General features: G+C 38.3%; 1 protein-coding gene and 1 pseudogene across 1 annotated transcript; one reads left to right on the top strand and one right to left on the bottom strand.

Annotated features, from left to right (window-relative positions):
* Positions 3,463–4,245, top strand: LOC109844457 (11 kDa late embryogenesis abundant protein-like). The gene is made up of 2 exons (XM_020413512.1): positions 3,463–3,616; positions 3,863–4,245. The coding sequence occupies exons 1-2, from the start codon at positions 3,530–3,532 to the stop codon at positions 4,109–4,111; spliced, it is 336 nt and encodes a 111-aa protein (XP_020269101.1). The 5' UTR covers positions 3,463–3,529; the 3' UTR covers positions 4,112–4,245.
* Positions 4,835–12,203, bottom strand: LOC109838039 (annotated as a pseudogene).

Here is a 14,898-nt window from a genome sequence, read left to right as displayed (position 1 = left end):
TAAACTAGAAAAGTTTTTGCTAACTAATAAAAAACTTAGTAGCTATTTTGGCTGGCAACAATGGGGTCATCAGTTCAATATTATCCATTACCCTAGGCATGCTCAACTTTTCATAGGTAGAAACGTATCGTTACTTCTTTGTTAATTGATGGCAATAATAATAAAAAAAGCTATGTGTTGATGGTTTAAATCACACAGTCAAAAGGTACTAGAGACTGAGTTGATATGGGGGCCGTTCGTTTTTCCATTTGGAGTTGGGTTGTTCGTCCCTGCACGCGTAACAACTCGTAAGAGGACGGGGACTGCTTCCCCGTTGTTCCTCTAATGATCAAGTCAACTAGACGCTTGAGTGGGAATATGAGAAAAATGCAACGGAATGGAGAAAAATGCTGAGAAATTGCTTACCTTTGTATTTATAATAGTTTTTCCTTTTATAGCCAAGCAAGAGGAGTGGTCTAGTCTTTTAGCCGAGCCTGAGCTGGCGGTTGAGTCAGCATCTACTTTACAGGTGTTGGTTGTGGATCAGGTACGGTATGGGCGCTATCATTTCACTACTAATGAGATGCGATGGGCGGCATACAAAGTCGGTGTGATCCGATGTGTCATAAATAGTGTCGGGATGGAGAAATGATGGTGCTTGCCAAGCATTTAATGTCAGAAAACCCCCTTAGCTTTTAGACGATTATCGAAAAAATTCTCTTTTAACTTTTAAAATATTAGAACCCCCTTAAGTATAGGGATTATTACCAACAACCGCAACCCCCCCCGCCCCGCCACCCACCCCCACCCCCCCCCCCCCTAAGAAAAACAACGAAAAAAAACCTCTTTAATTTTTAGATTTTTTCAGTAAACCCCCTTTAACTTTAATATTGTTCAGAAATCCCCCTAAATTTAAGAGGGTTTCTGATAAAATCTCAAGTTAAGGGGGGTTTTCTACTAAGGTATGTTTGCTTTTTTTCTCAAAAGCATAGAAAAAGAAAATGGTGCTGAAAAGCTCTTTTTCACGGGTTTTCATGTATTTCTTGATTTTTTTTCCTTTTTTTTTCCGCCAAGATATAGGGCGGAGAGTGATTTCTTTATAATCTCCGGATTGGTTCAAACCAAAAAAAAAATAAAAACTAAAAAGTAAAAAATTAAAGCAACTCCTTAAGTCCTGTATGAAAAATAAAAAAAGGTAGAAAAGTGAGCTTCGCAAATAAATAATTTAATGTGTTAGATTTCGGACAAATTTTTAAAAAGAACCGTTTTTCAACTTTAATGTGCAAAATCGACCATTAAAAAAAATTTTAGCAAAATCGACCCTTTCACCAGGTTCCTCCCTATTCTCAGCTCCTGCAACGCCGAGAGCCTCCCAATCTCCGTCGGCAAAGACCCAGCGATCAGATTCCTCGACAAATCCAAGATCATCAGCGAGGGAAAGCCCGTCAACCACCCTGGAACTGGTCCACCACCTGCAGCACCCTCGAAACCACCGTCCTCTCCTCCGCCCCCGGCGGCGAAAACCCACTGAACACATTAAAACCCAGATGCACAATCTTCAAAGAAGAGGCCTTGGTGGCCGCATAAAACACTGAATGTGGTACTAAACCCGAGAGCTGGTTGTGAGCCAATGACAAAACCTGGAGCGTCGGAATCTCAGCAATGGCGCTCGGCACAATGCCCTGAAGATTATTGCCCTGAAGGCTAAGATGAAGGAGAGAAGAGCAGTTCGCAAGGAGAGGGAAGAGGGGAGCTGGCCGGAGAGGGGGTAAGAGCGGAGGCTGAGCTTGGAGAGATGAGGGAGGGAGAGGAAACAAGGGGAGGGGAGCTGGCCGGAAAGGTGGAGGCGGAGCTCGGTCACGTGGCCGTCAGGGGAGGAGCACGTGATGCCGCGCCAGGAGCAGGGGGAGTTTGGGAGGGATGGGTTCCATGAAGAGAGACAGCGGAGGTGGTTGTTGAGGGAGGGAGGGAGGGGGGAGAGAGAGGGGAGGTGAGTGAGGAGAGAGATAGGATGCACGGGACTGCTAGTCCCGTGCACTCTAAAAAAGTCCCAATCAGTAAAATCGACCCTTTTTAAATGAAAATGGTCGATTTTGCTATTTTTTTTTAAAATGGTCGATTTTGCACATTAAAGTTAAAAAACGGTTTATTTTAAAAATTTGTCCTTAGATTTCCAGTCCATTTTCTCTTAAACTGTTAGAAATTGGATTTTTGGCAAAATTAGATTGTGTCTTATACTATATAGAAACTCATTTCCTGAAATTATTTGTGAAGCAAACTAAAAAATAAGATTTATGTTTTAATTTTTTTTCCCCTGAATGCATGCTTCAATCCTTTAATTTCCACGCCGTTTCCGCCATAGTAGTTTCCTCTCCTGTTTGTTTCGCAAAAAAATACAGAAAGTGGGGGAAAGTGTGGGAAAAGAAAATATTTTTTGACGTTTTCCTTCACTTTCAGAGGTTTGGTTCGTCAAAGCTATAAAAGAAAGTGGGGGAAAGTATGAGCTGTCACTATTTTATTGGTTGATGTGAGTAATTTTTGATGTTTTCCTCCACTTTCCTTATTTAGATTTTTTTCTTGTGTTTGGTTCATTCTTAAAAGTTTGGGAAAAAAGATAAGATGAGATGAGATGAGATGAGTTGTCACCATATTATTGGATGATGAGATGAGATGAGTTTTCCTCCACAAACCTTGTTTTTTTTTTTAGGAAAGTGATGGAAGGAAATTTTAATGGGATGTGATGAGTTGTCACCATATTATTGGATGATGTGAGTAATTTTTAAAGATGATAGAAAACGAAGAAAAGTGGGGGAAAGTGAGTTAGATGAGTTGATTGATGTGACCCATTTCTTGTGTTTTTTTTATTTTTAAAAGTATGAAATAAGATGTGGTGGGATGAGTTGTCACAATATTATTGGAGGAAAGTGGAGAAAGTGAAGAAAAGTAGGTTTTGGAAAGTGGGGGAAAGTAAAAAAGTGAAGGAAAATGGGTTTTGGATTCTGGGGGAAACGAAACAAACAGGCCCTAAACAAGCATCCATTATGATTAAACTATTAAAAAGAATTCAATTTTATAATACTAACACTGTTACATACTAAACTTATTACTGATGATCTGAACAGTTAAAAAAATTTCAATATAGCTCTCACAGTCTTGATTCAACAACCCTATTACCATGATCAGGGTAGTAAAAATGTTCCAATATAATTCTTACCCTACCGGCGAGGTTATCAAAAGAAACACCATCACGGGCTAAAATAATAATTACATAGATTAAAAATAAAATAGCATTATCTAACGTCAATTATCAACCACGGATGATTTGTTAGCTGCCACGTTTCACGCTCCCCGTGCAATGCCCTTGCTTTACCTACACGTGTTCTTCGCATGCAATTACGTGGCAGCGCCACGTAAAACCTCCTTAGCCTATATAAACTCTCTGCCTCAAACCTCAACCGACCTCAATTAATTCATCATCAACTCCATTAAGAAAACAAAATTTAAAAAAAAAAAAACCAAGAAAACATATTCAACATCGAATCGTGAGAGAATGCAGGCCGCTAAGGAGAAGGCTAGCAACGTTGCAGCATCGGCCGTGGCTGGCGCGGAGAAAACCAAGGCCACCGTCCAAGAGAAGGTCATCTTCATTCATTTACACAAGTTTTTGAATTTTTTTGGAGAAATTTTACAAAAAAAAATTCATCGACTTTAGTGATTTTTTTACTACTAAAGAATCATGAACTATATATTGAAAATTGTTGATAATGGTTGCGGCAAATTTGTACAAAATCAATATTCCCCGAGTTCGATCATAGTAAATTTGTTTTCGGCGAAATATATTATATAATGTTATTGAAGACATATTTTTGTAATACGCATGCAGGTGGATAAGATGAAGGCACACGACCAGGCAGATAAGGCGGCGGCGGAGCAACGCAAGGAAGAGCGAAAGCAGGAGGCGGAGGCGAAGAAAGAAATCAGAAAGGATGAGAATGCGGAGGCAAGGGCCACTGCCCAATCCGGCGTGCACCACGCCACTGCCGGGTACGGGTCAGGCAACACAGTGACCCGAACCCCGGTAGCCCGTGAGAGGACCGTTGAGGGGAACAACCCGACGGCATACGGGGCATAATGACCGGATTGTCTTCGGAAGGAAGGGGAGCCGATGATACTTTATATCTGGCTCCGTTGTGTTTTTTATGTTCCGGCTTTGCATTTTTATTAGGAAAATAAGGAGGGGTTTTTTCTTTTTTTATTGGATGCAGTTTGGGCTTTGTTGAATGTGTTCAGTGTGTTAGGGTCATGTTGAATTGTTGTCAATGAAATGTGGTATGGTAAATGTTATTCTTTACTGAAGGATGGAATTTCCGATGAAGTTGGGAATTCGATATTTGTGAGTAATTTGACAACAGAGGTTAGACTTGGTAAGGAAATATAAATAAATGAAGGGAAAAGAAAAGAAATACTGGAATTGTTGCGAAACAGTTGGGATGGTGGCGGGCTTTTGTGCGAGGCCTGCGAAAATCCTGCTACAAATGATCGATAGATTTCTATCAAGAAAAATCCACCGTCGTCGTCATACCCGACGACTCGTAGACAAACAAAAGATATTGCACAAAAAGCATAAATAGCAAGTGTTCAAAACTTCTATTAAGAAAAGTAATAAATCAGGCTGATGCTAAACTGAACACACAGCAAATATACAAGTATAGAGAACAGTTCAGTTATTACGCCCATCAAATAACCTAGCTTACAGCTTATAAGCCCACACCAAGAGAAACAGCATCAGTGGTTCACGTCTTAACTTAATCAGTGCACAAACTTCCTAAATCTATTAATCCAACCCTTTTGCGCATCATTAAAAGTCGATAGATAAAAAATACCGAATACTGTCTCCACAACACATCCTCAGTTGAAGGCCACGCAATACATCTAACTGACAGAAGAGAAGGCAAGCCCAGGGAAGTAATAAACAGAACCAGAACAGCCTAGATAAATAACTCTACAGGCTAACCACAAAAGCTAGAAAATGTATAATTAACACCGCACAGAGTCGGTCTAGATCACCCGTGAAAGTTCGAGTCCCATGGTAGTCACTTCCCACGGCAAGAGCGGATAAATTACTTAAAACCCTGCAACCACTAATCAAATAAACAAAGCAAATCTCAGACAACGCAAACTCAAACAGCTGCTTTCCGCAACTCGCTAGCACCGTGAGCAAAATGGCATCGGTCGCCAAACGTGCAGGAGCCCTTTGCGAAGTTCTCACAGAGCTTGGTCTTGAAATTACTCGCAGAACGAGTAGCAGCGGAAGGAGGAGCAGAGCAGCCACCGGTGTCTTCGCAGGAACGGAAGCAGTTGCGCTGATGTTCAATAGCAGCTCCTGCACCAATGCATTAGCCTTACTGATCTGATCAATTGACCCCTCGAGCTCAATGTTCTTCAGCTTAGCATCAGACTCGTGATCACGTATGGCCAGCTTCACTCCTGTGGCACGGGAGATGTGCTTGGTGTTGGCCCCGCCCTTTCCGATGATGGCACCGAAGAGAGAGGCATCAACGCTTATTTTTGCTGTGGCTGAAGCGCTAAAGCTCCCCGGTGCAGGAGTAGCTGCAGGTGGTTGGGGCCGCTCTACGTGAGCCATCATCCTTCCGGCGCTCACTGGCGTCGGTAGGGCCACGGGACTGTTGTGAGATGGTACAATTGGCTTGCCAAGCTCCCTATCGCCATGGGCAAAGTTACACTTGTCACCAAATTTACAGCCTTCAGCAGTGTTGTACTTGTTGCACATCTTAGTCTTCAAGTTGGAGGGAGGTGGGGCATGAGTGTCTGGGATGGGAGGAGGTGCAATGGGGACTCTGAAGGATGGGGCTTGAGCAGCAGCGTTCCCCATGTTAGTCATCTGGGAGACAACAGCGTAGCCACCAGGAACATAATGCTGGAAATGGCATCCCTCGCCAAATGGACAGCCAACCATGCTGCAGCATAGTATAACATTAGAGTTTATAACCAATAACCATAAAAATGTAAAATACTACAACAAGACACATACCATGGAAGGACAATTATGCGTATCAACAGACTTGCGTGCAAAAGATTATATAAAAATGCAAAAGGTTATTTCTTCAACAAACTATAAACTATAATCACTTAATGTATGTATCAGTTATTTTTAAGATAAAAATCTGCATAAAATAGCTATACAAGTCATTAGTTACACAGAGGCATATATATATATATAGATTAATGGGTATCATCTGTCATATGAGAGGATTCCCTCATATACAATGATGTGGCACAATCTCCACCAAGTGAATAAAGTAGGAGAGAGAATGCCTCATAAATACACTTGGTGGAGATTGTGCCACATCATTGTATATGAGAGAATCCTCTCATATGACATATGATACCCATTCAATCTCATTATATATAATATATAGTACTATATATATTATATATATGTTTTTGCGTCATCTGTGCGGGTCGTTATAACTCTGTTCAACATCAGATAGGGATTGCCGGATTGGACTGCATAAAAGCAAAATCGTATGCACGAGAATCCAATACAATAAAAAGAAATGTGCACCAAACAAAAAAAATTCAGGAACTTCCGTATTCACTCAGCAATTAACTCATAATGCAGATTTCCTGATAGAATGTGAATCTCTTGCAAATCACAGTATTATAAAGGAAATTGCACGGATATAAGGAAGCAAAGGAACAAAGAAATTTCAGATATTAGCACTGAAGAAATGCCGGATGAGAGAAGCAGAAAATATCAAGCAGTATAGTTTTTGTGTGCATTTAAAGGTCGCAGCTCACTTTGCTAAATGAACAACCTAGAGATGAGCCCGAGCCCACACTATTAGTCTTGTGTACCACAAAATCCTCTCAGCAACTCATTTGGCTAAATGACCCAACCGCTCATATCCAGTGCTCCCTTTAAAGGATTGAGCAAAACGTGCAAACATGAAACACCTCAAACTAGAATCACAGCATATTGTTTCCACACAAAAACAACATAGTAACAATAAAGGGAAACAAGTCCATAATAATCAAGGATAAGAAAATAAACCTTCTCATTTTAAAGCATAAATGGCCTGGATATCCAAGAGGATATGCATGTTATCTATTCTACCTGGGTACTCCTAATATGGAGCCGTACCCATACCTAACATGTGTTGTACCCATGCCGTATCCGACACTTCATAGACACTCCTTAAATATATGCACATATTTATTAAGACTTGTGCTCGATTATGCAATGCATGTTTAATTTAAAACACTCATCATACACTCTTCGATATTTGATTAGATCGTGAAGCTTAGTCGCTTTTATTATTGTAGTTCCTTTTAATGTACCAATTCAGAATAGAATCTGGTAATCCACATATCATAGTATTTCACGATCTGGTTATACACAGGAACTCTATGTTCTAATCATGTGGTCTGGTGGGATTCTTCCATTTACTGCCAGTTGAGCTGAGTTAATATCTAAATAATTTCGACGCAGAAAATCTTTTGATCATATGATTTTAAAATCTTTTGTAGTTCTTTCTTCTGAATTTAGTTTTTAACATATTCTTTGAAAATTCACCAGAAATCAAAAGCCACGTTGTTAGAAAGCCTTAGTGATGAGGATTACTAAACCTATGAAATTAATTAGATAAAAGCCTGATAATCTATGCTTCAAGGACAATCTAACGAATCAGAAACAGAGGGAAATGTTGTAGTTGTAGGGCATTCTTCTATTCATACTGAGAAATATGCCAATGCCAGAAGTTAGGAACTGAGCAGCACGTGTTGTTGATTTTCCTGATTGACCGGCAAGAAGAGGAATATCCTGGTGTATTAATTGCACTAAACCACTAAACATCTTGGGAGATGGGCAATACCTGTGATGAGATCGTGGGTGATGATAAAGAGTTTTAGAGTAAACGAGCAAAATTGACCAGCATGATGCCGCGGCATTTGTGCAGAAAATGCCAAAAAAATAATGGTTTAATATTGCAAAACTAAAACAAATTAGAATAACATACACCGTATACCAAACTACAGAAATACAAAATGAATTTAAAAACAATTCAACAGGATATGTTGGGTCTAAGAGTGATGTTAGTAATAGATGGATATTCAGAATAAACAATGGTTTGAGTATTTAGTTTAAAAATACACTGTATCTAACAGTTTTGAACAAAAACATAACAAGTTCAAGCAAAATAGAACAACTTACACCATATACCATACTTGTGACATATAAAGTGGATTTAAAATTAATCCCATCAAGTATTTTGGGTCAAAGTATGATTTTGGAAGTGGGTTTAAAAATAAATGATGGTGTAAACCTTTTGGTTTTAGGGGCAAAAACTCCTAAAAACGGATGGTTGACACTTTACAAATAAATGGGGGCAAAGCTTTGGGTTTATAGGTCGAAAAGCCATCTAAGATTCATGATGCTTCAACATTAGTGTGAGAAAAGAAAATAATATAATGGTCTAGGCATTTTATTATACTGTATACTTAGCCACTCTCTCTCTATATATATATATGTGTGTGTGTGTGTGTGTGTGTGTGTCAGAAAAATACAGTAATTTACTAACTTACCACCAAACTGCTGAAATACAATGACGGCTTAAAAATAATTCGGTAAAATATTTTGGTTCTAAAAGTGATTTTGGAAGTGAGTTTAAAATAGATAGATTGAAACTCTGCGTTTATTAGCCAAAAATATTTTGGAAAGCGGATGAATTTTAAAATAATGCCAGTAGACCTTTAGGCTTATGAGAAATAATATTTATTGAACTACAAAGAGGATTTAGAAATGGAGATATTGAAACTTTTGCTTTAAATTTTGGAAATGGGTTTAAAACATATGGATTAAAAACTTTGGGTTTACTAGCAAAAAAACTTGTCTTTTTTTTTCTTTTTTGAGTTTAAAATAAATGAGTAACTTTTGGTTTAGGAAAAAAAAACTCTTTTTTCTGGGAGTGCTTAATAAAGGGGGTAGAACTTTGGGTATATAAAGCAAGATGACAAAAAAGAGCACAAAAAAGTTGAGGTTTCCTCTAGGATTCGAACCTGAGATCAGCAACAACTAAAGGCCCAATAATTACTGCTGGGGCACATGACAGCCTTACATACTTTCAGCACATCATCCTACATGTTAAGTAATTGCAGATGAACTGTAGCTAAGCACTGTTCCCCTCCAATAACCTTAGTACATATATAAGTTAACATGTGTCTGTCTTCAACTTATATTGGTTACATACTGATGTATAAAGGAAAAGTCCGGTGCACTAACTGCACTAAGCTAGTAAACATCTTGGGAGATTGGCTATACCAGTGATGAGATCGTGGGCGACGACAAAGAGCTTTAGAGTAAATTAACAGGTGTTTTCTTCAACGTACGTCGGTTATGTGCTAATATAAGCATGCTACCTCTGATCTACTTAAATGCATAAATTTAATCAAACTAGATGAGATCTATTATTCCTTCATCAATAACTAAAGCTAATTGAGAGTATACTTTGGAGAAAAAGGAGTGCATAAAGGATATTTGCAATATAGATGAAAAATGACGGCTTCAAGATGTAACTTGAAGGAGGTGGACATCACATTTTGATGAATTCCTGTGTTAAATACCGACCTTTCAAGCAATTTAGAATTCTTACCGTATATTTCTGATGTTGTTCAGCATTTTTTTAATACCTTTTTGTGAAAGTTGGGATTCTTCTTCAAACACATGAAGCATCAGGACCCAATGCAGACCGACTTCTGAATGGTCAACATTTAGTTTTCTTTAAAAAAACCAATCAAACACTGCTTAATGTTATAAAATTTCTGTAGATGACCATTATTTTAACAGCTTCCTGCCAGTGTAGGATGCTTTAAATTTTCTGAAGCCAGGAGGCATTTACTCCATATACTCCCTTGTAATCACCCATTTATTCTGTTTAACAAGCTGGTTAACTTGATTAGAAGTTAGAACACAACAACCTGTACAAAACTTAGATGGCCCATTCATTAGCCTTAAAATTTGAAATGTGCTTCAGAAATTATAAACAACATTCATGATTAAATTTGAAAACAGAAGGAGATAAGTTGATTTAAGCACATTTAGTTTAGATGAGAGATTAGAACCTGAAGAACTTGGTGCACGGCTTGGATTTGCTTCCTAAACCAGATTGTGCGTCCACTTCTGTTGCATAACATTAATTATGTGCTCTGAGTTAATTTCAATTTTGTTTTAATCATGATACATTGAAAACACTAAAAGCACTAGAAGTTAAATGAAAATTAAAACAGATTGAGGGGTTCCAATTTAAGAAGATTAACATATTTTAAATATGAATATTGTTGATATGTCCACCAAATATTGTCGATTATCTGATTAGGATGCTACGTCTGTTATACATATTTTATGACTCACTAAAGACTTTGTACAAGCAGAAAGGGATATATATGGTTCATTTAAGAATGCAAATTTTACAAGTGGATAGAAGAATATAAACTTAAAAGTTAACAAACTCTATGAAGCCAAATTTCAGGCATGGCTAGAGAAAAAATATGGTAGAGTTTTACAAGGTAAACTTGAAACTTGAAGCTCTCATTTTAATGTTTGCTACATGAAGCTGAACTAAACTCTTCAGATGATGTTTCTAATGTTGTTAAAGTTTTATTAAACAGCAATCATCTCCAGTGGGTAGTTTAACGAGTACATGTAATACAACAGGCCAATGTCAATGATTAACAATTAAAGAAATATAAAATACCCTAAAAATATGTTTATCGTAAAATTTATAAAAATGTGAGTGGTTTTGAAAATAATTACAAGTTAAAATATGTGAAAAATAATATATGTTAATAAGGTCTTGCAAAATTCTTTTTTCAAAAAGGTCCTCCCATAATCTTCTTCAACCTGTTCTTTTGTCATTTTTCCTTCTTGTAAAAATAGTCACTTAAAGAAATAAAGAACCTAAGAATACTGCTAAGATAAATCTCAAAGAACAATGATTATACATGACTTTTTCTTAATAAGTTATTAATCTTGAGAGCTTGGAATGCAATATCAAATTGGATAACAGAGCAGGTAACATGTACGGCGAGGAAACAAACTTCAAGAGCTACATTTTCTTTTCTAAACTACAAGCATAAAGCTAAATGAATTTTCACAAACAAAAAAAAAACAAATGGAATCAAAATATATTCTAAGCGTTATATGTGATCCCAATGCAGCAACTACCAATCATATCCATAGCATAATATCTCAAGATCATCATAACATCGGCAACAAAATGTTAGTGTTACTGATGTTATGCTTCTGTTCCAGGAAACTAGAAAAGATAGCATGGTGGTACTCTTCAGTCAGACCCAAGAAGAAAATTAAGGATACGAAAGGATGCATAAATCACGAACCTCATAACCAATTACTAAAATCTTGGCACATGCAAATGCCCATGAAAAACTAAATGTCATTTGTAAGATTTAAGGCTTCCAATCACTGATGCATTGTGAGTATAAATTATTTCAATAAATTTTATAATTCACATTCTTAAATCAAAATGCAATAGTTTATTAGTGTAAATTTTCTCTAAAGAAGTTTATTTTATTTGCAATAAATTTAAGATTTGAAATTATTTTTTATTTTCAACGAGATTCATGTATGTATATTAATATTAGGTTTTAAATTTACAGGTTTTAACAGATCAATAAATATTTAACACTTAAAGTCTGCTCTTTTTACGTTTTTGCAGTTTCGATTTGAAAAGGTGCTCAAGTATTCCCATTATATATTAGTAAAGATTTAGATTTTTCTTGCAGATAAAAGTAAAATTGAAGCTTTACTACTTCTTGTGAACCCTAACTCGCCTCTAGATCCCCACGAAAAGAACTGATACGGGTCAAATTCTTAAAATAATTGGATACCGAATACAAAAAGAATAATTTTCCAGCAGATATCAAGCAATAACAGCTCGAATAGTAAAACAACAATAATTATAACCAAGAAAATCTTAGAATCTGGAAACCCTAGCAAAGACTTACCTTTTGCCCGCTTAATCCCGGCGAATCCGCCATTGCCATTGGCAGAATCAGGCCTCCCTCTCTTGCGAGCCGCACCAAAGTCCATTGCAGAGGAGATTAAAGGAAGAAAGTAATCTAAAACCCTAGAAGATAGAGAAAAAAAAAGGGGAACGACGAAAAACCCTAGAAATAGAGAGAGATATAAATAAGGGGATGAAGGGGGTTATTTATCGCGTGTGGACGTGAAAGGTCGGTGATTAAATCTAGTTAATTTCGGGCTACGGATCCGCGCGGCTTTAGGAATTTTAACTGACTCGTGATTGGTTCGGTGACCGGATCTCGGGTCCGTGTTTGCGGCCGGGTCGGTTTTTTACATTTGTCTACTTGAGTCCGGATCCGATCTTAGGGTTAGAAAAATAATTCCTTCTATTGATATGATGCAAAAACAATTCTTGAATTAGTGGGTGTTGATAATAGTGTATTGTAGTGGGTTTTAGTCCCACATTGCTTGGGAGAACAAACCTCACACTCCTGCTACTTGTAAATAAATATATGTGCACACTCAGTATTCATTCCAAGGGAAATTTACCAAACTCTCATCTCTCTCTTATTTAACATGGTATTCAGAGCTAGGGCTATTTCCTTTCATAAAGATTTTTAAACGTTTTGCGTTCTTTGCCAATCTTGGCTTTATTGGCGGGGCTTTGCAGCCGTTAATGTTTAATTTTATTTTTATTTTTAATTAATTTGGCGTTCCATTTACTGCCAGTTTTTGGCCCTTGTCGTTTTGCCGGCCATCTTAACGCGTTTCGCTTCTCGTTTAAACCTTACGGTTCTAATTTAAACCTTCGCTTTCATTCTAAAACGCTTCGGTTCTATTTAAACCTCGGTTTCAATTCTACCTTCGGGGTTCCTATTTTAAACGCTCGGTTTCATTCTAACCATCGAGTTCATATTTTAAACCTTCGGTTTCCATTCCTAACCTTCGGGTTCTATTTTTAAACTTCGGTTGCATTCTACCGTCGGGTTCTATTTAACGGGCATTCGTCGTTCAGACCTCTCTGCCGTCTCAAATTAACGGCATCGTCGATTTCAAGCCGTTCTCTGCGGCCTCAAACGAACGACATTAAGTAATCAGCATCTGACACTAAACGTCCTCAAGAGTTGCTGTTATGGCTCCTTCAGAGAAGATTCGCCAAGAGCCACTTTGCCGGGACCTCAATAATCAAAGTGAACTGGGAGGGTGGTCCACCATTGTCACCAATGCCTTGCGTGGCGCTGGATTTGCTTGGATCATCTCGACGTGAGACCAGAGCCAACACAAGCGAGTGAAGATAATCACTAACACCGAAATTCCTGCAATTGCCACTTGAACTGCTCCTGTACACACAGAGCACCGAGCAGTTCTGAGAGACGAGCATCACCACTGCCAGAGGCAATCAGTAACTTCCTCAAGGATGAAGCAACGTGCTGATGGACAGGCTGAACTGTCCCGTACTGGTGAGATGTATCAAGCAACAGCCCCCCCACGCACGGCATTGGTGACAGATGGTGGACCCACCCCTGCCAGTCACTCTGCATCATTGGGAGGCAAAGGTGGTCTTAGGGGCGAATCTCTCTGAAGGACGCATAACAGCAAATCTTGCACGACGTTAAGATGTCGAGATGCTGTACTAAGTGTCGTTCGTTTGAAGGCCGAGAGACGGCTTGAAACGACGAGCAAATAATATTGAGACGCGAGAGACGGTCCTTGAAAACGACAATGCCGTTAAAATAGAACCGCGAAGGTTAGAATGAAACGCCGAAGGTTATAAAGAACCGCGAGGTTACAATGAAACCCGAAGGTTTAAAATAAGAACTCGAAGGTTAGAAATGAAACCCGAAGGTTTAACCCGAAGGTTAAATGAGCCGTTTTAAAGAACAGCAAGGTTAGAATGAGAACCGAGGTTTAAAGAAATAGAACCGGAGGTTAAACGAGAACGGAAACGCGTTAAGAGGCCGCAAAAAGGCAGGGCAAAATATCTGGCAGATGAACGCCAAATAGTTAAAAATAAAAATAAAAAAAATAAAACATTAAACGGTCTGTCAAAGCAATAAAGCCAAGATTTCGCAAGAAGAACGCAAAAGCGTTAAAAATTTTTATTGAAAGGGAAATAGCCCTAGCTCTGATACCATGTTAAGTAAGAGAGAGAGAGAGAATCTTGGGTAAATTTCCCTTGAATTGAATATTGAGTGTGCACAATATATATTATACAAGTAGAGGAGTGTGAGGTTTGTTCTCCCAAGCAATGTGGGACTAAAAACCCACTACAAATACACTATTATCAAACACCACTAATTCAAGAATTGTTTTTGGCATCATATCAATAGAAGGAATTATTTTTCTAACCCTAAGATCGGATCCGGACTCAAGTAGACAAATTAAAAACCGACGCCGGCCGCAAACACGGACCCGAGATCCGGTCACCGAAGCCAATCACGAGTCAGTTAAAATTCCTAAAGCCGCGCGATTCGTAGCCCGAAATTAACTAGATTTAATGCACCCGAGCCTTTCACGTCCACACGCGATAAATAACACTTCATCCCCTTATTTATATCTCTCTCTATTTCTAGGGTTTATTCGTCGTTCCCTTTTTTTTTTCTATCTCTAGGGTTTTAGATTACTTCTTCCTTTAATCTCCTCTGCAATGGACTTTGGTGCGGCTTCGCAAGAAGAGGGAGGCCTGATTCTGCCAATGGCAATGGCGGATTCGCCGGATTAAGCGGCAAAAAGGTAAGTCCTTTGCTAGGGTTTCCCAGATTCTAAGATTTTCTTGGTTATAATTATTGTTGTTTTACTATTCGAAGCTGTTATTGCTTGATATCTGCTGGAAAATTAATTCTTTTTTGTATTCGGTA

This window comes from Asparagus officinalis, chromosome 1 (genome assembly GCF_001876935.1).
Source record: "Asparagus officinalis chromosome 1, Aspof.V1, whole genome shotgun sequence".
Taxonomy (NCBI): domain Eukaryota; kingdom Viridiplantae; phylum Streptophyta; class Magnoliopsida; order Asparagales; family Asparagaceae; genus Asparagus; species Asparagus officinalis.
The sequence above is the reverse complement of the archived record's forward strand: the minus strand, read 5'-3'. Positions and strand labels throughout refer to the sequence as shown.

Bases quoted from the DNA above. Each gene is read 5' to 3' on its own strand.
- LOC109844457 (XM_020413512.1), top strand. From the start codon at position 3,530: ATGCAGGCCGCTAAGGAGAAGGCTAGCAACGTTGCAGCATCGGCCGTG. The intron at 3,617-3,862 runs GTCATCTTCATT...ATACGCATGCAG, and splicing joins AGGCCACCGTCCAAGAGAAG to GTGGATAAGATGAAGGCACA.